The sequence below is a fragment of the Arachis stenosperma genome, chromosome 9 (genome assembly GCF_014773155.1).
Source record: "Arachis stenosperma cultivar V10309 chromosome 9, arast.V10309.gnm1.PFL2, whole genome shotgun sequence".
Lineage (NCBI taxonomy): Eukaryota > Viridiplantae > Streptophyta > Magnoliopsida > Fabales > Fabaceae > Arachis > Arachis stenosperma.
The window spans coordinates 160010505-160033278 of NC_080385.1; the positions used below are offsets into that span (position 1 = coordinate 160010505).

The 22774-nt window shown below is 34.7% G+C and overlaps 2 protein-coding genes across 2 annotated transcripts; one reads left to right on the forward strand and one right to left on the reverse strand.

Moving 5' to 3' along the window:
• Window positions 1–2002: 2002 nt before the first annotated feature.
• LOC130948533 (uncharacterized) lies at window positions 2003–4420 on the reverse strand. Its single transcript, XM_057877292.1, has one exon. The coding sequence runs from the start codon at window positions 4066–4068 to the stop codon at window positions 2431–2433; it is 1638 nt and encodes a 545-aa protein (XP_057733275.1). The 5' UTR covers window positions 4069–4420; the 3' UTR covers window positions 2003–2430.
• Window positions 4421–7054: 2634 nt separating this feature from the next.
• Window positions 7055–21739, forward strand: LOC130950443 (callose synthase 3). The gene is made up of 42 exons (XM_057878933.1): window positions 7055–7483; window positions 7721–7821; window positions 7911–8035; window positions 8117–8210; window positions 8368–8478; window positions 8600–8716; window positions 8842–8934; window positions 9192–9283; window positions 9471–9597; window positions 10207–10344; window positions 10471–10547; window positions 10648–10741; window positions 11472–11594; window positions 11709–11826; window positions 12112–12446; window positions 12568–12620; window positions 12707–12767; window positions 13014–13095; window positions 13180–13229; window positions 13315–13401; window positions 13769–13903; window positions 13989–14083; window positions 14184–14268; window positions 14343–14503; window positions 14715–14838; window positions 14919–15019; window positions 15108–15240; window positions 15330–15481; window positions 16489–16598; window positions 16683–16814; window positions 16960–17028; window positions 17163–17349; window positions 17417–17573; window positions 18010–18129; window positions 18209–18327; window positions 18479–18562; window positions 18953–19065; window positions 19166–19395; window positions 19487–20281; window positions 20369–20419; window positions 20629–20814; window positions 21103–21739. Exons 1-42 carry the CDS (start codon window positions 7291–7293, stop codon window positions 21349–21351), a joined length of 5859 nt encoding a protein of 1952 aa, XP_057734916.1. The 5' UTR covers window positions 7055–7290; the 3' UTR covers window positions 21352–21739.
• The last annotated feature ends 1035 nt before the right edge of the window (window positions 21740–22774 follow it).

The window sequence follows — 22774 nt, forward strand, 5'->3', positions numbered from 1 at the left end:
TTTGTTTTTTCTTCAGATTCTTCTTCACAGAAGAGGTTGATGGTGTTTTGATGCAGTTTTCGAACTACGATTTCTATATTTTGAAAGTTGATCTTCGCTCGAAAATGAGAGGGTTTCGTTGATTTGAAAGTGCCTTGAGAAATGGAAGAAGTGGAAAAAGTGGAAGAGTCTCCCATACGTAACCGTTCGAATGCTGAGCGCGTGATTTGGACGCGGCATCTTATCTCTCTTTCGTGCGCGTGTTTCGTGTTTGGGCTGGGCCAACTTGGTTGCTTGTATGCTTGTATGTGTAGCAGGCCCCATGTATGAAATATTGAAATTTATTATTTCATTTATTTGTGAATTGAGAAATTACATTGTCCATTGCAATTTGCAATTTGCAATTTACAAATACAATAAGATTATTACAAATGGGCAACCAAAGATCCACAGGGGAGAGAAGCCTAAAATGGAATAAGCCTGATTCACAAGGTTGCATTATGACATGATTGTGAGAGTTCACATTGAACTTATTAGCGAAAAAATCAAATCAAATCACCGATTGGAATTGCACAGAACCAAAAACAGTGCATGTCAGCATAGATGAAGCAGTTGTAGCAGGCGGCAATGCCTTCGTAGTTGTTGCTGTCGCTATTTGACTAATACATAGCAAGAACAGTAGAGCTGCGAAGACATGGGAAAAGAAGGGGTAAAAAATAAATTCCACAATTGTAAACCACACAAAATGCACTCAATAATTTTATTCCCGAACAAAAATATACTCGAATTTTATTATCGACAAAAATCCTTTGAAATAATTTTAAAATGCGACAAAAATGTCCAATATTAAATATATATTTTTAGCTTTAGAGACTGAATTTTAAAAATAATACCTCATTTTTCTATCATACTTACAAAAAATCACATTAAAAATCAATTTCTAAATCATTTTTTGAGAAATAAATATTTAATGTTAGATATTTTTGTCGCGTTTTAAATTGTTTGAAGGTACTTTTATCAATAGCAAAATTTGAGTGCATTTTTGTCCGTGACAATTATTTGACTATATTTTTGGTAGTTTACCCTTCTATAATTTTATCAAATTTGTAATTAATTTTTTATATTATTTTTAATTTTATAATTAAATTCTTTTCCTGTCAAAAATATTAAAATTAACATCATACTTTTTTCAAACATAACAATGTATAGTCAAACCAAATTGGGTTGGTCTAATAATTAGACTATGTAACAAACCTTTAAATGGAGCTCCAACTTATAAAGAAATACAAAACACATGGACTTCCAATTTGCATCGTACTTGAACTTTTGAAATTCAATGAGAAATGGAAAAACAAAAGATATTAGATAAGTTACCAGCAAACATTACTTCCATTTTTCTCCTCTATAGCAGCAGATCAATATATAACTCTTGCAGCCTCCATCCAACATTCCAGCCCCATGAGAAGGAATATCATCAAGATAGCATTTGGCAGTTCAGAATGTGATCTGGTACCCCTATTGTAAGATCTGCCATAAACATCTTCTATCAAAATTGGAGCTAAAAGCCACCTTCCAATCAAAGAGCAATCATAAGACCTATTGTCACATCAAACTCAATAATGAATTATGAAAGCGCTCGTATTTACTCCATAGTCCATACTGATGATAAGGCAATCATTCACTTGCATGCGTAACAAAAGACAAAACCATGGCAGAACCAGAATCAAACTAAAAGTCCAAGCTAGCAGAGACATGCACTAAAATATTTGTTAAGATTTTGTGAATGAAGGTGGTATTATTAACCGAGATGTACGAACAGAAAGCTTTTATTCATTGATATAATTAATAGAAGCGACTCAATATAAGGAAATTCATTCAGCATTGTAAGGTAATCACGTGTCAATAACTGGCAGAGGAGTTGTCAAATAAAGATTCAGAAAGATATTAAAAGTTTCATTGTACTAAGCGAATACATTAAAAGGAAGGATGGGGAATCCTCTCTTGGCAGAAGAACAAAACATGATAACCAAGATAATTAAAAAATCTATTACACGGAATTAGCAGAAAATATCGAAGTACAAGATATTCATTATTTTTCCAGATTAATTCACAGATTCATTACAGGCTAACCAGAGGAACACTAATGCTTACAGGTTAATCCCCTACACATAAATGAACCTGCAAACTAACTACTATTTTCAACAACCTAGACACTCAAGCCCTGTAACAGAAAAAAACGAGAAATGTTAAAAAGGGAGACAAAATAAAAGTGAACTATAAACCTAGAAGGCTACAATTTTTGTACGCATTAAAAAGCAGTAGAATCCGTTTCACTCTACACTTCCCCCATCGCCTATTGAGAGGAGCAACTGAAGCTACAAGGTGGGATAGATAATTATAATCTCTTAACAATCTAATAGCTTATCCCAACTACCTGCAAACTACCAAATCCTAGCAATCATCCTTCTCATAGAGGACTGCATCCTTTACACTATCATTTGTAGCTTCGAGAGCTTTTGATTCATCATTTCTGTCCAGCATTTCAGATTCAATACCCTCTTTGTTATCAATACAATCATCATCTTTTGCAAGAACTTTATCCGGCAAACACTGAGGCGTTGCTTCTTCATCCTTTTCCTCCTTCACTTCACTAAACCTTATTTCATCCCTCATCTCCTTATCCTTGATCTCATTCTTCTTTTCATCATCCTTTTGTACACCAGTTTCCTCCTTCAATTCATTAAACTCAATCACATCCCTCATTTCATCAACACCTTTGATCTGATTCTTCTTTGCAACCACCTCATCTGGAACAGATTCTTCCATACAAACATCACCTCTGCCTTCAGTCTCTGCTACTCCGACATTGTCTAACTTAGCACCAACCTCGAAGTTCATATTTCTCCCACTTACCAGCATCGAGTCAACCATCTCTGCATTGTTATCAATTCCCAAAACTGGAACATCTGATCCACCTTCACTTTCATTGTCAGACCCATTCTCCACCACTTCCTCGTTAACATCTTCCACAACTTGGTTTTGCCTCTCAAGAAACAGTAACCTCCTTCGCAAATCACCTAACTCTCTCTCCATCAGGAATAGACGCTCCTTCAATGTCAAATTCTCCTCCTCCAATTGTGCTATATGGGAATCCTGATCATCTACCCTATTCTCTAATACATTGTTATACTCACCTCCATAATTTGGGTATATCATCTCAAACCGGCTCAAATCATGGTCCAGCCTTCTTTCCACCTCCACATGTTCCTCCACATCACTCTCACTCGACCCACCGCCTCCATCCTCCTCGTCCTCATCATCATGAACATCAGCCTCGTGCCCCGGAGATCGAAGCCTAATCAAACCCTTCATCGACCCGTATCCATCAACACCCCACTCCTCCTTCGCCATATCCCCTAACACCTCCCTTGACGGAGACAGTATAGGTGTGGGAAGCACTGCAGGGGTCACCGGGCAAGGTGACACAAGCGATGCAATGCCACCGGACTTCTTCGCACGAATAATAAACGATGTCGTATTCCTAGGCGCATAAGGAGCAAACCTATTATTAAACTTCTTCTTGGGATAGAACTTACGTGCTTTTAGACGGTTTTGCGATTGCAACTCGTGCAGAGTAGGTGGTTGGTAAACGGCGCCGGTGTTCGGAACACTAACGGATGAGCTTGGAATGGGTTTTTCCATTCTCCTGAGGTCCTTGCGCTTGTCGGTTGGGACCTTCTTCCCCTTCCAGTTACTTCGACCAGGCTTAGGAGCAGAGAAATTTGGTTTCATAGGGTTCTGAAACTTCATGTTAGGGTCAAGAGGAGGCTGCTGAGACCAGACCTTGTATCCCCTGTTCATCATCATAGGAGGCTGAGTCTGGTTCATCATCATCTGAGATGGCTTCATCGGAGGCTGTTGAGGTTTCTGATTCATAGCTTGACTGTGAGAGAGCAATTGAGGCTGGGACTGACCTATGATCTGAGACTTGTTAATTACCTGAGGCTGGCTCATCATCGGAACCTGATTCATCATCTGAGGCTGGCTCATCTGGTTCAAATTCATCATCATCTGAGATTGATCGTTCATCGTCGTCGTTGTCACGATTTTCCTAAACAAAACCCTAAGACTAATAACAGTTAGGGCTATTACTCCTTTTCTTTTACAATTTCAAACCGCGTGGTTAAAGATCAAGATATTATCGCCGATCGGAAAAAAGGATCGGCGGAAAACGTGAGATCGAAACCCTAAATCCTCTTCTTCTCGGATTCGGAACCAAGAAGATTGGGGATTTGATCCTGCAAGATTCAACCTACGGCCGAAATCGTTTTCCTCCTTCGATATTCCGCTCAATCTGAAAACCGATTCTGAATTTCTAGTTTTATTTATCTTTTTCTCTCTAGAGAATTCTGTTTATCTGAGGATTTTTGCTTCTCTGAGGTGCCCGTTGGAACCAAGAGGGCTTATATAATGGATAAGGAATAACTTTGACGGTCAGATATACATTCGGAAAATTGACGGCTTTGATTGTACATACGTGACTAACACGTGTCACTGGTTTCCGTGAAGTTCGACTCTCACGTTTCTGGATTGATAATTTGCACCCTGACCCATTTTGTTTTGGAATTTTCACCCCTGCCCCATTAGGCCATTATGGGCCAGACAAGATGGCCTCTAAGTCCAACAAAGCCCAGTTTGGGGTTTACCTGTCTTCTCTGGGACCATACTTAAATATTTTTATTAAAAAAAAAAATCAACTTAGGCGCATGATGAATTTATGAATTTTTTTTTATTTTTTTTAAGTTAGAAGTGAGATTTAAATTTGCAATCTTTGAATAAATATAAAGATGCTATGCATTTGAATTATAACTCTTGGCATGAATTTTTTTATTGTTACAAATAAAGACTCGTAATAATTCATGACAAAGAAAAATAGAATAAAGACTTTTAGTTATGGAAAATTTTTTATAAAACAACTAAATAGAATAAAGTAATAAACACTATGAGATAAAAATTAGTTTTCAATATTTCAAAGTGTTACAAAAAAAATTAAATATCTTTTGCAAAGTGTTTTTTTATTGTAATATGCTAGTTGTAGGAGAAAACTTGATGAAAAATTTCTAAATTAAAAAATTAATAAAACGAGAAAGTGCTAATTTAATTACATTAAATCAACATAGCGAAATTCATGTATGATGTAAATTATAAAATCAATAATAATCAATTCTTCATTTTTCACTTTACCAATTTTTTGTTTTAGAATTTTTTTTGCTTTTGTTTTTTTTTTTTAAAAAAAACTCATGCATGATCACATATAAGAGCACAATAATAATGATAATTGCAAAATTAAACTAACTAAATTTGGAGGAAAAAAAAACTGAATATATTATTATCAGGTGCAAAAAATCGCAAAAAATTCAAAAAAAATGTAGTTTATTCGTATCTTCTAAATTTAGATGGCCAACAGTTCTATCAATGGTGGCAATAATTGAATGACAACCTATCGCAGTTCTATACAATGCTTTGTTGAAAGAGGTGATAGAGGCAGGCATGGTTAAACCTAGTATATAGTCCACCTTTGAAACCAGCATTGAGACATCCCTAATTTTAAATATTTAACAAATATTTAATGTTAAATATTTGTTCACTCGCTTTTTACTTTTTGTGTTGCAGTTGAGGTGCTGTTTTTTAATAATGTAAAAATTATATATATATATATATTTTTTTTATGAATATCACAAATTTAAAGATTTAATTTGTGGTTTTTATTTTTTTAAAATTTACAAATCTGAGGGATTTATGTTTTAGTGTTAAAATTTTTTTTTAAACATGTAAATCGGACTTTTCAATTTGAGTTTACATAGAAAAAATTGTATTTTCACTGATAAATATTTTTTTTTTATCACAAATCGAATCCTATATTTTGTATCTTAAATAAATCTAAACCTCCAATTTATGAATTTTAATTTTTTTAAAAAAATTATCTCTATATTTATAAAAAATACACCATTTTTTGATAACTGGACATACACATATTTTGAGTTTCCATAACTAAATAAATTAGTCCTCTTTTGTTGAATGTTAAAAACCTCCATTTTTTTATTACTCTTATCCTGATTTTTGGATACTCTATATTTTTTTAGTAAAATAAAATTTATTATCTTTGAAAAAAAAACACATTTATAATATCTTTATGTTTATATTAAGAAACACTAGAAGTTAATGTCACATATCATAAAAAAAAAAACTTAACGGTTATAAAATTTAATGAACACTTAATTTGGCAGTAACTTTAAAAAAATATTTTAAATAGAGTGCATCATATCTGGGCAATTGGCATTTGTGGGCTAATTTATTAACAAGTGATATACAATAATAATATAATTTTTGGTATTTTTAAAAATTATAGAAAGAATTAAGATTAATCTGATTTATATTTCTAAAATTTTTTAAATTTTTCTAAAATAAAAATCGAATTCTATATCTTAAATCAAACAATGTCACATTTAAAATTAATATTTCAGTCATTTATAATTCTAAAAAATATTATTCTCAACCCTATATAAAAAATAAAAAATGGTATTTGTGACTTAAATTTTTTTTGAATAATATCAAAGTGTTAGGTCTTTTAATTATGAACTTTCTACTCTTTTAATTCACAAAGTAAAAAATACTCAATTTATAATATTTTTATTTTTAATATGTAAAAGCCACTTAAAGTAACTGAAACATGTGATAAAGTCACAAGTGACAAAAGCTCTAAGCCTCTAACAATTTTTCCAATCGATAATTGAGGTTTATGGCATTTGTTATATTAGGAAAATTTATCTAATTTTAAGGTGGGAATTAACAATATAAAACAGCCGTTAATGTTTGAAATTTGAAAGGGCCAGCAAAAATGGCAGGAGGTGTTATTCAGAGGAAGAAACGGTGGCATTTTGTTGAGGAACACAGTTCCAAAAAGAAAACGGACCCCACCTTTTCAGCTTTTCTGACCTCTCTTGACTTGACGAATGTTACACTCAACTCTATTCAACTCAACTCCAACCAAGCGTCTTCCATTTCACATTCGCATTTCTATTTCCGCAACCGAATCCACCAGCTATACTAATTGCTCAACAACACACATGCTTTGTTTGCTTTGCTTCCCTTTGCAAACACTCACATTCACACACTCTCTCTATTTCTTCATCTGCTAGCTAGGGCACACTTCTCTCATTTGCATTGTAACTGTGAGCTCAGATTAAGTTTTTAACTTACATGCAAACGGTTCTGTGAAGAAACGGTTCTGTGAAGTAGATCCGCGAAACAATGTCGTCGAGGGTGGGGCCGTCGGAACCGTCGGGGGCGTCGCAGCGGCGGATCACGCGGACGCAAACCGCCGGGAACCTCGGAGAGGCCATATTTGACAGCGAGGTGGTGCCTTCCTCCCTTGTTGAGATTGCACCCATTCTTCGTGTTGCCAATGAGGTTGAGAAGACTCATCCTAGAGTCGCTTATCTCTGTAAGAACATTCTGTTTTTCTCGCTGAACTTCACTGTTATTTATTCATTCGCTGTCATAGCTAGGTTAGTGCAACTCATTGTGCTTATGCTTAGCTGAAGTTCTTTGCTTGCTTTCCTGGTGTTGGTTTTGTGCATTTCCTTCATAGATAGAATATTGCATTTGTGCATACATTTAATTTCTTTGAAGGCTGTAATTATTTATCCTTGCATGAATGTATTTCTTCTTGCTCTTGTAGGCCGGTTTTATGCCTTTGAGAAAGCTCATAGGTTGGACCCAACTTCAAGTGGTCGTGGTGTTCGGCAATTCAAAACTGCTCTTCTCCAGCGCCTAGAAAGAGTAAGCTATTAATGCTGCTTTTCCAGTATTTCTTCATGGTAATTTTATGTATCTTTTTATCAATTTGTTTCATTTGTTTTTGGGGTTAGGAAAATGATCCAACATTGAAAGGAAGGGTAAAGAAAAGCGATGCTCGTGAGATGCAGAGTTTTTATCAGCACTACTACAAGAAATATATCCAAGCTTTACAGAATGCTGCTGATAAAGCTGACCGGTGTGTTATCTAGATCATTTGCAACATAATACAATCTCAGTTATTTTGCAACTAACAGTGAGTTTGTCTTCTTACTTTCAGTGCACAACTAACCAAGGCATATCAGACTGCTAATGTTCTTTTTGAGGTTTTGAAGGCTGTTAACATGACACAGTCTGTGGAAGTTGATCGTGAGGTTATATTTCTATAGCTCCAGAAATGTGATTTTCCTATTGATGATATGTGGAATTTTGTCCAAATTTAAATAAGTTGATAGTCTACGTTGCTTCTAATTTGTTTTGTTGTCACCAGTCTTGAGTGCCTATGATTTATTTGCCACTGACATTTAATAGATTCTGGAGACTCAAGATAAAGTTGCTGAGAAAACAGAGATATTAGTTCCTTACAATATTCTTCCTCTTGATCCTGATAGTGCAAATCAGGCAGTAATGAGATTTCCGGAGGTATGATTGTAGTTTAATATCTGTGAAGTTATTTTATCCAAAACAAATGTATGAAATTTTAGCCACATCATATAATTTCCATCAAATTGTAGTAAAAGCCCATATTTGGCTCTATTCATAGATCCAAGCTGCTGTATCCGCTCTTCGAAACACAAGAGGTCTTGCCTGGCCTAAGGACTACAAGAAAAAAAAGGATGAAGACATTCTAGATTGGCTTGGGGTAATGTTTGGCTTTCAGGTAAAGTAAAATCTGGAATTGTAACATTTCTATTGATTCGAATCTCTGTTATTTTAGCATGACATGGCCGCTTCATGACTAGCATATCCTATCAAACTTGTTTTCACCTCTTGTACTAAATGCAGAAGCACAATGTAGCAAATCAGAGAGAACATTTGATCTTATTGCTTGCAAATGTGCACATAAGGCAATTTCCTAAACCTGATCAACAACCAAAGGTATTCTTTTGATTGGATAAATGATACAGTTTTTGTTTTTGTGTAAAAGCATGCACTGAAATTATTCCTTGATGCTATAGGTGTGTTTCTTGCTGCAAATCATTCTTAAGGAATTGAAACTTGTTTACTGTATGCATGTACCTGCAATTAATTTACTGGCAATCTATATGTGGAAGCCATACGGTTAATAACAACTATTTTATTTTGCATCAATTGGTGTTTAATCTGATTTTGACGTGTACATATTATTTGATTAGTTGGATGAGCGTGCTCTAACAGAAGTCATGAAGAAACTTTTCAAGAATTACAAAAGGTGGTGCAAGTATTTGGGTCGGAAAAGTAGCCTTTGGTGAGTGTTTCTATTTTCATTGTGTCGAATGATTATCCAACTGTTCTTTTTCTAACTAGAAGTTCTTTGTTTGGCTACAAATGGGTATAACCAGACATTATTCATTTTAAACTTGTTTTCACAATAATGCTAAATCCATATGTCAGCTCCTGAATCTGACACAAACATTCGTGGATGCATATTGCAGGTTACCAACCATACAGCAAGAAGTGCAGCAGCGTAAACTACTGTACATGGGCCTGTATCTTCTAATATGGGGTGAAGCTGCCAACCTAAGATTCATGCCAGAATGCCTGTGCTATATCTATCACCATGTAAGGCTTTGTAATTAGAACAAACTATTGTTTAATATTATAGAATGAAACTGCAACAGGTAATGAATATCCATTACCAAACTTACTAATTAACGAATTTTCACGAGTGCACATGTATAAGCTTGTGTTTTCAAGTGGGTTTTTTCCTTTTAAGCTATTAGGAATGTATATTTCAACAGTTTTAGTATCTGTGTTCAACCTTATTTAATTGTGTAAAGTTTTTTTTAACTACCTTTTAGTCCTCTTTTGCTTCCATCTTATTATACATTCTCAGTTCAATATTTTGATACCAACATAAACACTAGGTTAGGTTTTCTTACCTGTTATTGGATAACCCTCATGTTTTATCTTGTGCCGAAAAAATTAACTATGAAGATTATGAAGATTTGGAGGAACTTTATAGTTCCTACCACTCGGTCATTATAGTTTATGATACAGTATTGGAGATCAACTCTCTCAAAAGTTTAAGTTGTTAGGAAGAAGAACAAGCGTTTAACACTACATCTCTAACTGATGCATTAACTCCCTGTGTTTTGGCATTTAAGGGGAATCAACCACATATTGACATGTTCTGTGCCTTTGCGGGATACTTTTTGTGGTCTCTTGTAGATGGCTTTTGAATTGTATGGTATGCTTTCTGGTAATGTTAGTCCAATGACGGGAGAGAATATCAAGCCAGCTTATGGAGGTGAAGAGGAGGCTTTCTTGGGGAAAGTTGTAACTCCTATCTATAATGTTATTGCAAAGGTGCTTTCCGCCCTTTATTATTGTCTTCTTTTCCCTCCTTGTTTTATGTTTGTCATCATGCACAACCAATTTGTAATTTGTACCATTGATAATGCCTCATAAATGGTTATAACTGTGTTGCTACAGGAAGCTGAAAGGAGTAAAAAGGGAAGGTCAAAGCATTCACAATGGAGGAACTATGATGATTTAAATGAATATTTCTGGTACAACTGATGGTTCTCTCTTTCTATCCTCTTCTGTTTGCTGCCTATTACAGTATTGCTGATGCCTTTCTGGGTTATCAATTCTTAATGACAATTGTAGGTCAGCTGATTGTTTCCGGCTTGGTTGGCCAATGCGTGCTGATGCTGATTTCTTTTCGCTGCCAGTTGAGCGTCAAGATTTTGACAAATCTAATGTAAGTGCTGATCATGAATTTATTGTCTTTGATTTTTCTCACTATCTTCACAATTATAAACATTTACTTGCTCCCAGTATGAGTTCATGGGGCATCCAGCGAATCTTATATGCTCTGCTGCATAAAGTTGGTGTCATTTTTGTTGGGTAGAAGAGTTGGATATCTGAAATTTATGTTTGGTGTCATTTTTCTTCATAGTGCTTTTGTATAGTAGATGACTCTATCTTTCTTCGAATCTAGCTTTTTGGGTGAAAGCCACTTGCTTGTGTGATACTTTGAGTTTGTCTTTATAATTGCAATGCATTTAGGGTATATATGGAACATTTGAAACAAGACTAAGTTGAGACAAATTTAAGCATTTAAGAGCTTATTTGATGTTTCGGATTTAAGACCAAATACATGAATCTTTTTTGCTTTTTCGGGAGACAATTATGATATGTACTGTTTGATTAAAAAAATAGACTTAATGTTTGGCTGAAGATGGGAAGAAACTTATTTGTACTGTTGTACTTGATTATGACATTGACTACTAAGTTATGTAAACTGTCAAATGGATTTACTGTTGTACTTGATTATGACGTTGGCTAGTAAGTGATGGAAACTGTCTGATGGATTTTTTTTAATTTCTTACCATTTATATGAATAACTTAATTTAACTAGTAACTGTTGAAAGCCTGAAACTCCCATGTGCCACCTTATCGTAAGTCTTGCTGCAAACTTGAATTTACAGGATAACAAGCCAACTAATTCCGACAGATGGGTTGGAAAAGTCAACTTTGTTGAGATAAGGTCATTTTGGCATATTTTCAGAAGTTTTGATCGCATGTGGGGCTTCTTCATTTTGTGCTTACAGGTAATAAATATTGCGTTATGTATTTATGTTGTCACTCTCCCTCTACGTTAATTGTTTTTCCCTTTAATATAATGCAAAATAAGATCTACTTCTGAATAGCTAATATTTGATTAGGCAATGATTATTGTTGCATGGAATGGAACTGGGAATCCAAGTGCAATTTTTAATGGTGATGTCTTCAAGAAGGTGCTGAGTGTGTTTATAACAGCAGCCATATTGAAACTTGGACAAGGTAGGGGATAGCAAATTTTACCTGAAGATATACTAATGTCTTAGTGTAATTCAATAGCTAATTCTATCATTGTTGCATGTGTTTCTGTAAAAATTGCAATCTACGTTGCTACTTTAACCGCCATTTTGGAACCATTTCTTCTGCCGCTATTAATGTCTAACATGCAAGAGTATCAATGGCCAAAGTCTTTCTAAACTTGCTTACTTTCAAGCTTTTTACATTATGAGGAGGTTGCTTATGGTTTTTCCTTTTTCTTTATCCTGGTTTTGTTTTTCACTTGGGCAGCTACTCTGGATGTGATTCTCAGTTGGAAAGCGCAGCGAACTATGTCCATGCATGTTAAGTTGAGATATATTCTTAAAATTATTTCAGCTGCAGCATGGGTGATTGTTCTTTCAGTTACATATGCTTACACTTGGGACAATCCTCCTGGGTTTGCTCAAACCATCCAAAGTTGGTTTGGGAGCAATTCAAGTTCGTCTTCTTTGTTCATTATGGCTGTTGTTATATACTTGTCCCCGAACATGCTTGCTGCCATATTATTTCTTTTCCCACTTATTCGTCGTTTTCTTGAGAGGTCAAACTATAGGATTGTGATGCTAATGATGTGGTGGTCACAGGTAGGTGACATCAAAACTCTGTTTTCATTATCTGTTATGTGGTTTGGTACAACAAACAGCAGTTTTTTTGTGCCATTGCAAGTGGGACTATAACTAGTTTTTTCTGCTTTAAAAATGACAGCCTCGTCTCTATGTTGGTAGGGGAATGCATGAGAGCACTTTGTCCCTTTTCAAGTAAGAAAGTTCTAGAGTCTCTCATCATTCGGAATTTATGCAAGTTTCCTAGGAATAAGATGTTAATTCTCTGTCTTTAATTTCAGGTACACAATGTTTTGGGTCCTCTTATTGATCACAAAGTTAGCGTTCAGCTACTATATAGAGGTGATTCCTTATCATTTATTACTGTTGGATGGTTCTGTTATTTCCTCTGCATTTTCTTTTTCACATCCTGATTGTTTGTATTGTACATTGTTGCTATAGATAAAACGTGTGTTTGTAGCTTTCTTTAAAAAAATCAATTAACTCATATAACTGCCTGTATTGGACATTAATAAAAACATAACTACTTTGAAATAACCAATTAATTTGATTTGTGTTAATGGTCTCTCTCTTTCATTCTTATTATAGATAAAGCCTCTGGTGGGACCTACAAAAGCTATAATGGGTGTAAAAATCTCGAAATTCCAGTGGCATGAATTCTTTCCCCATGGTAGTAAGGTTGAGCATTTTTTTTTATTTTATATTATTTCATTTCATTTTTCTCATGTGAATTACCTTCTTGTGCTTTTTGTAGCTCGAAATAACGTTGGTGTTATAATTGCACTTTGGGCTCCAATTATTCTGGTATGTTTTTATACTATAGTTAATTTGGTTGCTCTTCAATATATTCTGCATAATTACCTAAATCTTTTTTTTTTTTCCTTTGAAGGTATACTTCATGGATACCCAGATTTGGTATGCCATATTTTCTACTTTATTTGGTGGTATTTATGGAGCATTCCGTCGCCTCGGAGAGGTTAGTAGATTGGCTTCTCCTTTGATCTCTTTTATAATGGTTTTGGATCATTAGATTTTGTTATTTATTTAGTGCTTAATCATGTTCTAAAGAAGCAAGAATTTGTTGCCATGGTAGATATGCATTAGTCTTGTTCCTTCCATCTGCTGTCCCTTGAATGTTGGACTGCTCCTCAAGCAATAATATGTAGCCATTGTCACTAGTGTCTTTTTCTAGTTGATTATTCAAGTTTATGTTTGCTTGAGTTTCAAGTTTGGTTTTCTAGTTCTAATAGAATCAAATCCAAGTTGTTGATTTTGAAGGGGTCTTACTTTATGAATGAATTATTAGTGCCTTTTATAATCATTTCACTGTCTGCTGGTTTCAGATAAGGACACTAGGAATGCTCAGATCCCGTTTTGAATCATTGCCTGGAGCCTTCAATGCTTGTTTGATCCCCGAGGAAAAGAGTGAGCAAAGGAAAAAAGGACTGAAAGCTACTTTTTCTCGCAGATTTGATCAGGTTAATTATTATGCCATCACATTCTTGAGATTTTAATTAAAAATAACAGTATCCCCAACTTACGTAATTTGGCTAAATGGTACAGATTCCATCTAACAAAGGTAAAGAGGCTGCAAGATTTGCTCAGTTGTGGAACCAAATAATCACTAGTTTCAGAGAGGAAGATCTTATCAGTAATAGGTTGTCAGTGGATTCAATTTATGCTTTCAGTTCTTGTTCTTTCCTGTCTATATATCCTGTTTTTTTAACAGCAGTGTACTCTTATGGTGTTCTTATTCAGAGAAATGGACCTTTTGCTTGTACCTTATTGGGCTGATCGTGAGTTGGACCTTATACAATGGCCACCATTCTTACTTGCGAGCAAGGTTTGTTTATTCTGTCTTCTTTTTGAAACTTTGCTACCTTTATGCTCATTTAATAATTTGTCTGTGTTCCATAGATTCCAATCGCAGTGGATATGGCCAAAGACAGCAATGGAAAGGATAAAGAGCTGAGGAAAAGGATAGAGGCTGACAACTATATGTCTTGTGCTGTTCGGGAGTGCTATGCTTCATTTAAGAGCATTATTAAGTACCTGGTTCAGGGGGACCGTGAGAAGCAGTAAGTTTTAAAGCTATAATGTGGTTGTTTATAGAAGTGAGAGTGCTTTATGAGTGATCTCTTTCTTGATAATCTCTTCCTATCTTGATCCAAAGTAGACTCTTGGAAATAACTAGATTCCTCAACTTTGATGCTTTGCCTTCTACGACACTCTTAATCGGTTGTCGTTTATCTAAAACCTTTTGGTTTTTGTTGGCACCTTTCATTTCAGGGTTATAGAATCCATTTTCTCTGAGGTAGACAAACATATAGAAGAAGGTGACCTAATAAGTCAATTCAGACTAAATGCACTTCCTAGTCTCTACCGGCAGTTTGTTGAGCTAATCAAATATTTGGTATTGTTTGATCACCTTGTGTAGTTTATATTTTTGTTATAAGCATGTCAAAATCTTATCATGCATTTTTTATGTTGCAGATAGACAATAAGCATGAAGAAAGGGACCAAGTTGTGATTCTCTTCCAGGACATGCTAGAAGTAGTGACGAGAGATATAATGTTGGAGGATCATATATCCAGGTGAAGAAACATAGAACCCAATCTCTACACCTTTGAAGGGAATCATCATAATTCCTTGATTATGATTGTGTTGGTTTTGATTGAACAGTTTGGTAGAATCAATCCATGGTGGAGCTGGACATGAGGGGATGCTTGCCCTTGAGTCACAACATCAGCTGTTTGCTTCTGAAGGAGCTATTAGGTTTCCAATTCAACCAGTTACTGAAGCTTGGACAGAGAAGGTTCTCTACCAATCTAGTTATTCTGCTAAGAGTATGAATAATGGAGCACATATCTGATGTCATGTTTTCCTCCTTTTAAAAATTGGCAGCTTAAACGGCTTTACTTGCTGCTTACAACCAAAGAATCTGCAATGGACGTACCATCTAATTTGGAAGCCAAAAGGCGTATTTCTTTTTTCTCTAATTCACTGTTTATGGACATGCCTGCAGCACCCAAAGTCCGCAACATGCTATCATTCTCGTAAGCTTTTCCATAGTCCTGTATTTTATTGCATTTTTCCATTGACACTTCTGAAATAGATAATTCAAAGCTCTTAGAGACGCTCCTTCTTACATACTATTTGCATATCTGAATTGTTTTGTGTCTATGCATTCTTGGTGACTGAAGATTCAAAGTATTTATATAGTATTTATTATTATTATTTTTATGTTTTTATTTTTTCCCCCAAAAATATGCATACATAGTTGTAACTTAAATTTGTAAGTAAACAATTTACAAGGTTTTCAAACTATACTTAGATTCATGAATAGAATAATGTGATAACAATTCTAACCGAAGGATTAGATCCTGAATGAACAAATTGCTGCATTAATGACGAATTTTGATTGATTCCATTCATAATAGAGTGCATTATAATCATCAGCACAATTATTTGCTAAACTCACAAAAATCAAATCATTTAAAAGCAAAATGATATTGTTAATTAAAAAAAAACGTAAACTTTACAAAACAACACGATCAACTCTGCAACTTTTATGTTATTGTGAAGGCAACCCAGTTTTATTGTTTGGTTTGGTTTCATTTTCATGGCTAGCTTTCAGGAACAACAATTTCTTGAAAGATGACCTAAGTAGGAAGAAATTGTATTAATAATAAAATATTATTGGATGAAAGCTATGGTAAATTCTTTTCACCGTACTGCAGCTTGAAGCTTTTTCCCATGAAATTATAACTTACTGGTTATTAGAAATTAGACATATTCTTTGCTTCTTTAATTTGGTCGACATATATACACATATACGTGCTTACATATATTGTTGAGGGAAAGAACTCCTCAGCTTGTAGGTCTTAGTCCTTCTTCAAAATTTACAATGTCTAATAAAGTAGAAACTAATTATATCCCTAATTGATACATAGATGAACTTTAATATCAACATATATATACGTTGTATTAAAAGTAACTTTAACTTCCTTTAGAAAGAAAATGAATCATGTAAATATTTATTTTTGGCACGTTGACTTAACAGGGTTTTAACACCATATTACACTGAAGAGGTTCTCTTTTCCTTACGTGAGTTGGAATCACCCAATGAAGATGGTGTTTCGATACTCTTTTACTTGCAAAAGATCTTTCCAGGTTCACCCCTTTACACAGAAGTGTGAAAGTTCAAGGATGGATATCATTGCATTTGATGTAACCTTTTTTGTTATTGATATACAGACGAATGGAACAACTTCCTTCAGAGAGTGAATTGTTCCAGTGAGGAGGAACTGAAAGGAAATGAATCGGATGAGTTAGAAGAAGAACTTCGTCTCTGGGCTTCATACAGAGGCCAAACTTTGACTAAAACTGGTCCTCTCTCTCTCAGATACACACACACAAAAAAAAAAAAGAACAAATATTTCTAATACAAGCTTGGGTCCTTTAGGATCCTATCATCAGAACTTGATATGCTTGTTAGTTGTTGTAATTGACTGAAGTTTGCATACTGGTGCAGTAAGAGGCATGATGTACTACAGAAAGGCTTTGGAACTCCAGGCTTTCCTTGACATGGCAAAAGATGAAGGTGATTGATTGCTTTTGGGATTGGCTGAATGCATACTCAGTATCTGCTTTTGTTTTAGCTTTGAATTTACAAGTCCTCGAGATTTTTTTTTTTCAGAAGTTTTGTTTTTCTGACGAAATGCCATGAATGTGCAGATTTGATGGAAGGCTATAAAGCCATAGAAAATTCAGACAACAATGCAACGGGTGAAAGGTCATTGTTGACGCAATGTCAAGCAGTAGCAGATATGAAATTCTCATATGTAGTATCATGCCAACAATATGGGATTGACAAGCGATCTGGTGCTGCTCGTGCTCAAGACATATTGAGGCTTATGACAAGGTAAGTTAGTGTCCCTGCTTAGTAATACTGATCTTAATGCTTCATGTACTTATTCATTGATTGGCAGATACCCTTCACTTCGGGTTGCTTACATTGATGAGGTTGAGGAACCTAGCAAAGAGAGGCCAAAAAAGATCAACAAGGTTTATTACTCTTGTTTAGTGAAGGCAATGCCAAAATCCAGTAATCCTTCAGAGACAGAGCCAGTGCAGTATTTAGACCAGGTGATTACATGTCGATACATGGAGCCTGTAATATTTTTCATCTTTTTTTACTCTAGTAATTTATAAAGAAAATATATTTTTTTTATTGGGGAGAAACAGTGAAAATACCACCTATGGAGGATACAAAATATGATAACATTGGAAAGTTTATAGTTGACATGGCTTAAGCTTTTAGGAGAGATGGTTCATGACATAATCTTGATGGTGAATAATATTAATTTTCCTAGGATTGGAAGAGGTATATGCATAACTGAATAAACCCTTTTACAGAGAAACAATGTTTTGTAAAAATGTTAACTTCAATGAGGGAGTAAATAGTTTTTTCTGTAGGGCTAAATACAACTCTAGACTTTAACTTTTAATCAATCTTTTTCCCTCCATTGAATTCACTTGAAGATATCTTGGTTCATATTCTCCACTTGACTCTCCTAATCAGGTAATATATAAAATAAAGCTTCCTGGACCAGCTATTTTGGGTGAGGGTAAGCCTGAAAATCAGAACCATGCCATAATTTTCACACGTGGAGAAGGCTTGCAAACAATAGATATGAACCAGGTAAGCTTGTATGATAAGGCAGAGAACACAATTATAAGGTCTTGCATAATGCTATGTGATTAAGTTGCCTTTTCTGTAGGACAACTATATGGAAGAAGCTTTGAAAATGAGAAATTTATTGCAAGAATTTCTTAAGAAGCATGATGGTGTGAGGTACCCAAGTATTCTTGGACTCAGGGAGCATATATTTACTGGAAGGTAAAGTCACTTGGGTCTTTTATTTATTTCTGTTTTTGAATATAATTTTAAATTATTTTTTTTTTTGGTATTCCTGAGAAGTAACATTGTTCTCATACAACTGTAGTTGATAAATTTTAGTGTCCCTGACTGTGTCTGTCTGAGATTTCAGTGTTTCTTCACTTGCATGGTTCATGTCAAATCAGGAGACCAGTTTTGTTACAATTGGTCAGAGATTGTTGGCTAATCCCCTGAAGTAAGTTCTCATTATTGATCTTTTCACTTGTTTTTATCTTTTGATGGCTAAGAAAATTATATGACTGAGAAGAGGAGTTGGAGAAAAAGGTTCCAAGTGGGAGACGCAATAGGTTGACATGCTTGGTCCAGATGGTATTTGAGCAACTTTATAGTTGCATAAATATAAAATCCATGCTGAAGCAACATACAGAGAAAGTGACAATCTGAATGCATCAAATGAATGCAGGCCAAATACTAACTCATTAATGCCTTTAAGTAATATTTTGTCATATTTTCATTAGATATATTTTTGTATCACCATTTTGGGCTTCATCATACATTTTTCTTCGATACTCTATATATGTTATAGAAATGTATAATCTACTTTCTTTTATTATGCTTTCTATAGGGTTCGCTTCCACTATGGTCATCCTGATGTCTTTGATAGGCTTTTTCACCTCACAAGAGGGGGTGTTAGCAAAGCCTCCAAGGTTATCAATCTGAGCGAAGATATTTTTGCTGGTAAAGTGATGTCCAAAACATTCTTTCGTTGCTTTGTTTTTTTCTTTTTTTATTTTTATTTTTATCTTACCTGTGTATGAATTTTACTATGTTCATGTAGGCTTTAACTCTACACTCCGTGAAGGAAATGTCACTCATCATGAGTACATTCAAGTTGGGAAGGGGAGAGATGTTGGACTCAACCAGATTTCTATGTTTGAAGCAAAGATAGCTAATGGCAATGGAGAGCAAACACTGAGTCGAGATGTGTACCGACTTGGGCATCGTTTTGATTTCTTCAGAATGCTGTCTTGTTATTTCACCACAGTTGGATTTTACTTCAGTACACTTGTATGTTACCCTTAGAGTCGAGTCATCCTTGTGTTGTTGTTCTTATATCCAGAATTTCTAACCTTTTAGTTTACCTCTTTTCATTTTACAGATTACTGTTCTTACTGTATATGTATTCCTCTATGGTCGCCTATATCTGGTTCTCAGTGGGCTTGAAGAAAGTTTGAGTACACAGAAAGCCATTCGTGACAATAAGCCTCTTCAAGTGGCTCTGGCTTCTCAGTCGTTTGTTCAAATAGGGTTTTTGATGGCCTTGCCCATGCTAATGGAAATTGGCTTGGAAAAGGGCTTTAGAACTGCACTTAGTGAGTTCATATTAATGCAGTTGCAGCTAGCTCCAGTATTCTTCACATTCTCGCTTGGGACAAAGACTCACTATTATGGAAGGACATTACTTCATGGAGGTGCAAAATATAGACCTACAGGTCGAGGTTTTGTGGTTTTCCATGCCAAATTTGCAGACAACTATAGACTTTACTCACGCAGCCACTTTGTCAAGGGTATTGAGCTCATGATTTTGCTGGTAGTGTACCAAATTTTTGGTCATACTTATAGAAGTGGGGTTGCCTATCTCTTCATCACTGTGTCGATGTGGTTTATGGTGGGCACTTGGCTTTATGCACCCTTCTTGTTCAATCCTTCTGGGTTTGAGTGGCAAAAGATTGTTGATGATTGGACTGATTGGAATAAATGGATTAGCATCCGAGGTGGCATAGGCGTACCACCTGAGAAAAGTTGGGAGTCCTGGTGGGAGGAGGAACAAGATCATCTCCAATATTCGGGAACACGGGGAATCATAGCTGAGATATTGTTATCTCTGCGCTTCTTTATCTATCAATATGGTCTTGTTTATCACCTAAATTTTACAAAAACAAAAAGTATTCTGGTTAGTCTTCACCTTCATTGCTCTTCTCATCTTTATTTGTTTCTAAATCAAAATTTGGAAAACTGAATGCGTTGTCTTGGTTTACAGGTGTATGGCATATCATGGTTGGTGATCTTTTTATTTTTATCTGTGGTGAAGGTTAGTACAAGTTCTGTGTGTATATTGTATGGCATATCGGATGTATGTTTTCTCAAAATAAAATCATTATATCTGTTGTAAGCTTGTCGCTTTCTTGCCCATAAAGCTTACGTCAAAATCCTATGTGTTATATCAACACTTATTTCTTTTTATCTAGCAGAGCAAGTTCCTGTGTCCTTTCTGATTTTTCCTTTTTCACATTGTTTCAGGTGGTATCTGTTGGGAGGAGAAAATTCAGCGCAGATTTTCAACTTGTCTTCCGGCTAATCAAAGGATTGATATTCGTGACTTTTGTATCAGTTCTGGCCCTCTTAATTGCCCTTCCTCATATGACAATCCAGGACATTGTTGTTTGCATTCTTGCTTTCATGCCAACCGGTTGGGGAATGCTACAGGTTATTGCTCTCTCCTTTTTTCCTCCAACTAATGAACTAACGATAACTATTTCATCATTAATCATTGGAACACACTTAACTGGAGCTTTTGGTTTTAAAAATTGTATGCAATGCAATAAATCTTTAGACAGTTTTATCTTCCCATTCATGAGGCAGTTTATTATTATTTTATATTTGAGGTTTGACTTTATTATGTGGAATTACATTATCTTGATTTTCTTCAACGTGCTTGCTGTTTACGGCTTTGGCTTTTCGAAGTTACCTCACTGTTATCATTGTATTTTGCAGATTGCACAAGCATTAAAGCCTCTAGTACGGAAAGCTGGATTTTGGGGCTCAGTAAAAACTCTTGCACGTGGCTACGAGATTGTAATGGGTTTGCTTTTGTTCACTCCCATTGCATTTCTTGCTTGGTTTCCATTTGTTTCGGAATTTCAGACACGTATGCTGTTCAACCAAGCATTCAGCCGAGGCTTGCAAATTTCTCGCATTCTTGGAGGCCAAAGGAAGGGGCGCTCTTCTCGTAACAGGGAATAATCTTCTCTTTCTTCTGCACAGAGCTTTCCCATGCATGCATGCATGCAACCACGCCTCTTGTGCAATGTTTTTGTAGCCATTGTATTGTAATCGAAGTAGCTGTTATTAAGAATGGGAAGGATACTAGGCCTCAATTTTGTTGCTGGCATTTGATTATTGCCAAAAGCCCAAAACTAATTAGCGAGTGTTCACTCAATTTAAATTTGTCTTTCCTAACCAATTTGAGTTGGTTGAGTAGTCAGATAACTCGGTCGTTTAAACAAATGTCGGAGGTTTGAATTCTGTCTTGTGATATACATTATGCAGCAACTCATTAGCCAGCGGTATATCTTTAAATGGAGTTCAGATTTGCGACGGATTAGTTTTTAACCTATCGGGATAGAGGATACCGTGGATAACAAAAAAAATTGTCCTCCTTTATTAAAAAAAAAGACATTGTCTTTCCTTAACCAACTTAGATTGGTTAAGTGGTTAGTTAGTTTACTCGTCTGCTTAAGTGTCAGAGGTTTAAATCTTGTGCATATAATAATTCATTGCCAGCAACATTCCTTTAAATGGAGCTTAGATTTATAGGGAATTAGTCATTAGTTTGTTAAACATGAGAATACTCTAGACTAAACGAAAAATTGTCTTCCTATCTTTTATTCATTGATCGATGGCCTCGAGTTTTTCTTAATTCAACATTTGACAACTTAGATTGCATTTACAAGTTGAGATATTTGCTGGTATGCAGGGAAATGGAGTTGGGTTAAAATTTATAAAACATTTTATAATTTGACTTTGGTAAATATTAATGTAATTTATCATATTATTAGGTTAAGGCCACTCTAAATAAATAATTTAATTAAGATTTTTTGGGATAGGAACTTAAAATATGAGTTTATATTAAAAATAATTTATAAATAAGTTAAGATTTAGTTAATATTTACTCTTAGACATAGGTTAAAATTACTAATAAAATAGATTATTATAGAAAAATGTGCAAAATATTTTTTTTTAATTTCTAATTTAATTGCTGAGTATTTATTAAAATAAAATAGTAATACTAACTTATATTTTTAGATTGCATGTTAGTTAAATTCAATAAGATGCTGATTGGTTCGAGCGTTTTTGTTTTTATTTTTATTTTCATTGAAAAGCATTTTGAATGAACACATTTTCAAAAAAATAGAACAGAATTAAAAATGTAATTTATTTTGTATTTAGTTTTTTTAGTCATAAAAATACTTATTTAAAATAGATGTGATAGGCAATTTTTACAGGAGAAAGTTTTTTTTTAACTTTTTTGTTAGTATTTTGAATAATTTTTCAAAAGTCAAAAATTAATTTTAGAAGTTATATCAAATATTAACACAGTGACTTTTTTATAATTTAAAATAATAAAAAAAACTTTGGATATTTCAAAACGGAGCCAATATTGTCA

Coding starts and splice junctions, on each gene's coding strand:
- LOC130950443 (XM_057878933.1), top strand. CDS start 7,291: ATGTCGTCGAGGGTGGGGCCGTCGGAACCGTCGGGGGCGTCGCAGCGG. Junction 18,328..18,478: donor GAGCATATATTTACTGGAAG/GTAAAGTCACTT, acceptor CTGAGATTTCAG/TGTTTCTTCACTTGCATGGT. Junction 19,396..19,486: donor GATTTTACTTCAGTACACTT/GTATGTTACCCT, acceptor TTCATTTTACAG/ATTACTGTTCTTACTGTATA.
- LOC130948533 (XM_057877292.1), bottom strand. CDS start 4,068: ATGAACGATCAATCTCAGATGATGATGAATTTGAACCAGATGAGCCAG.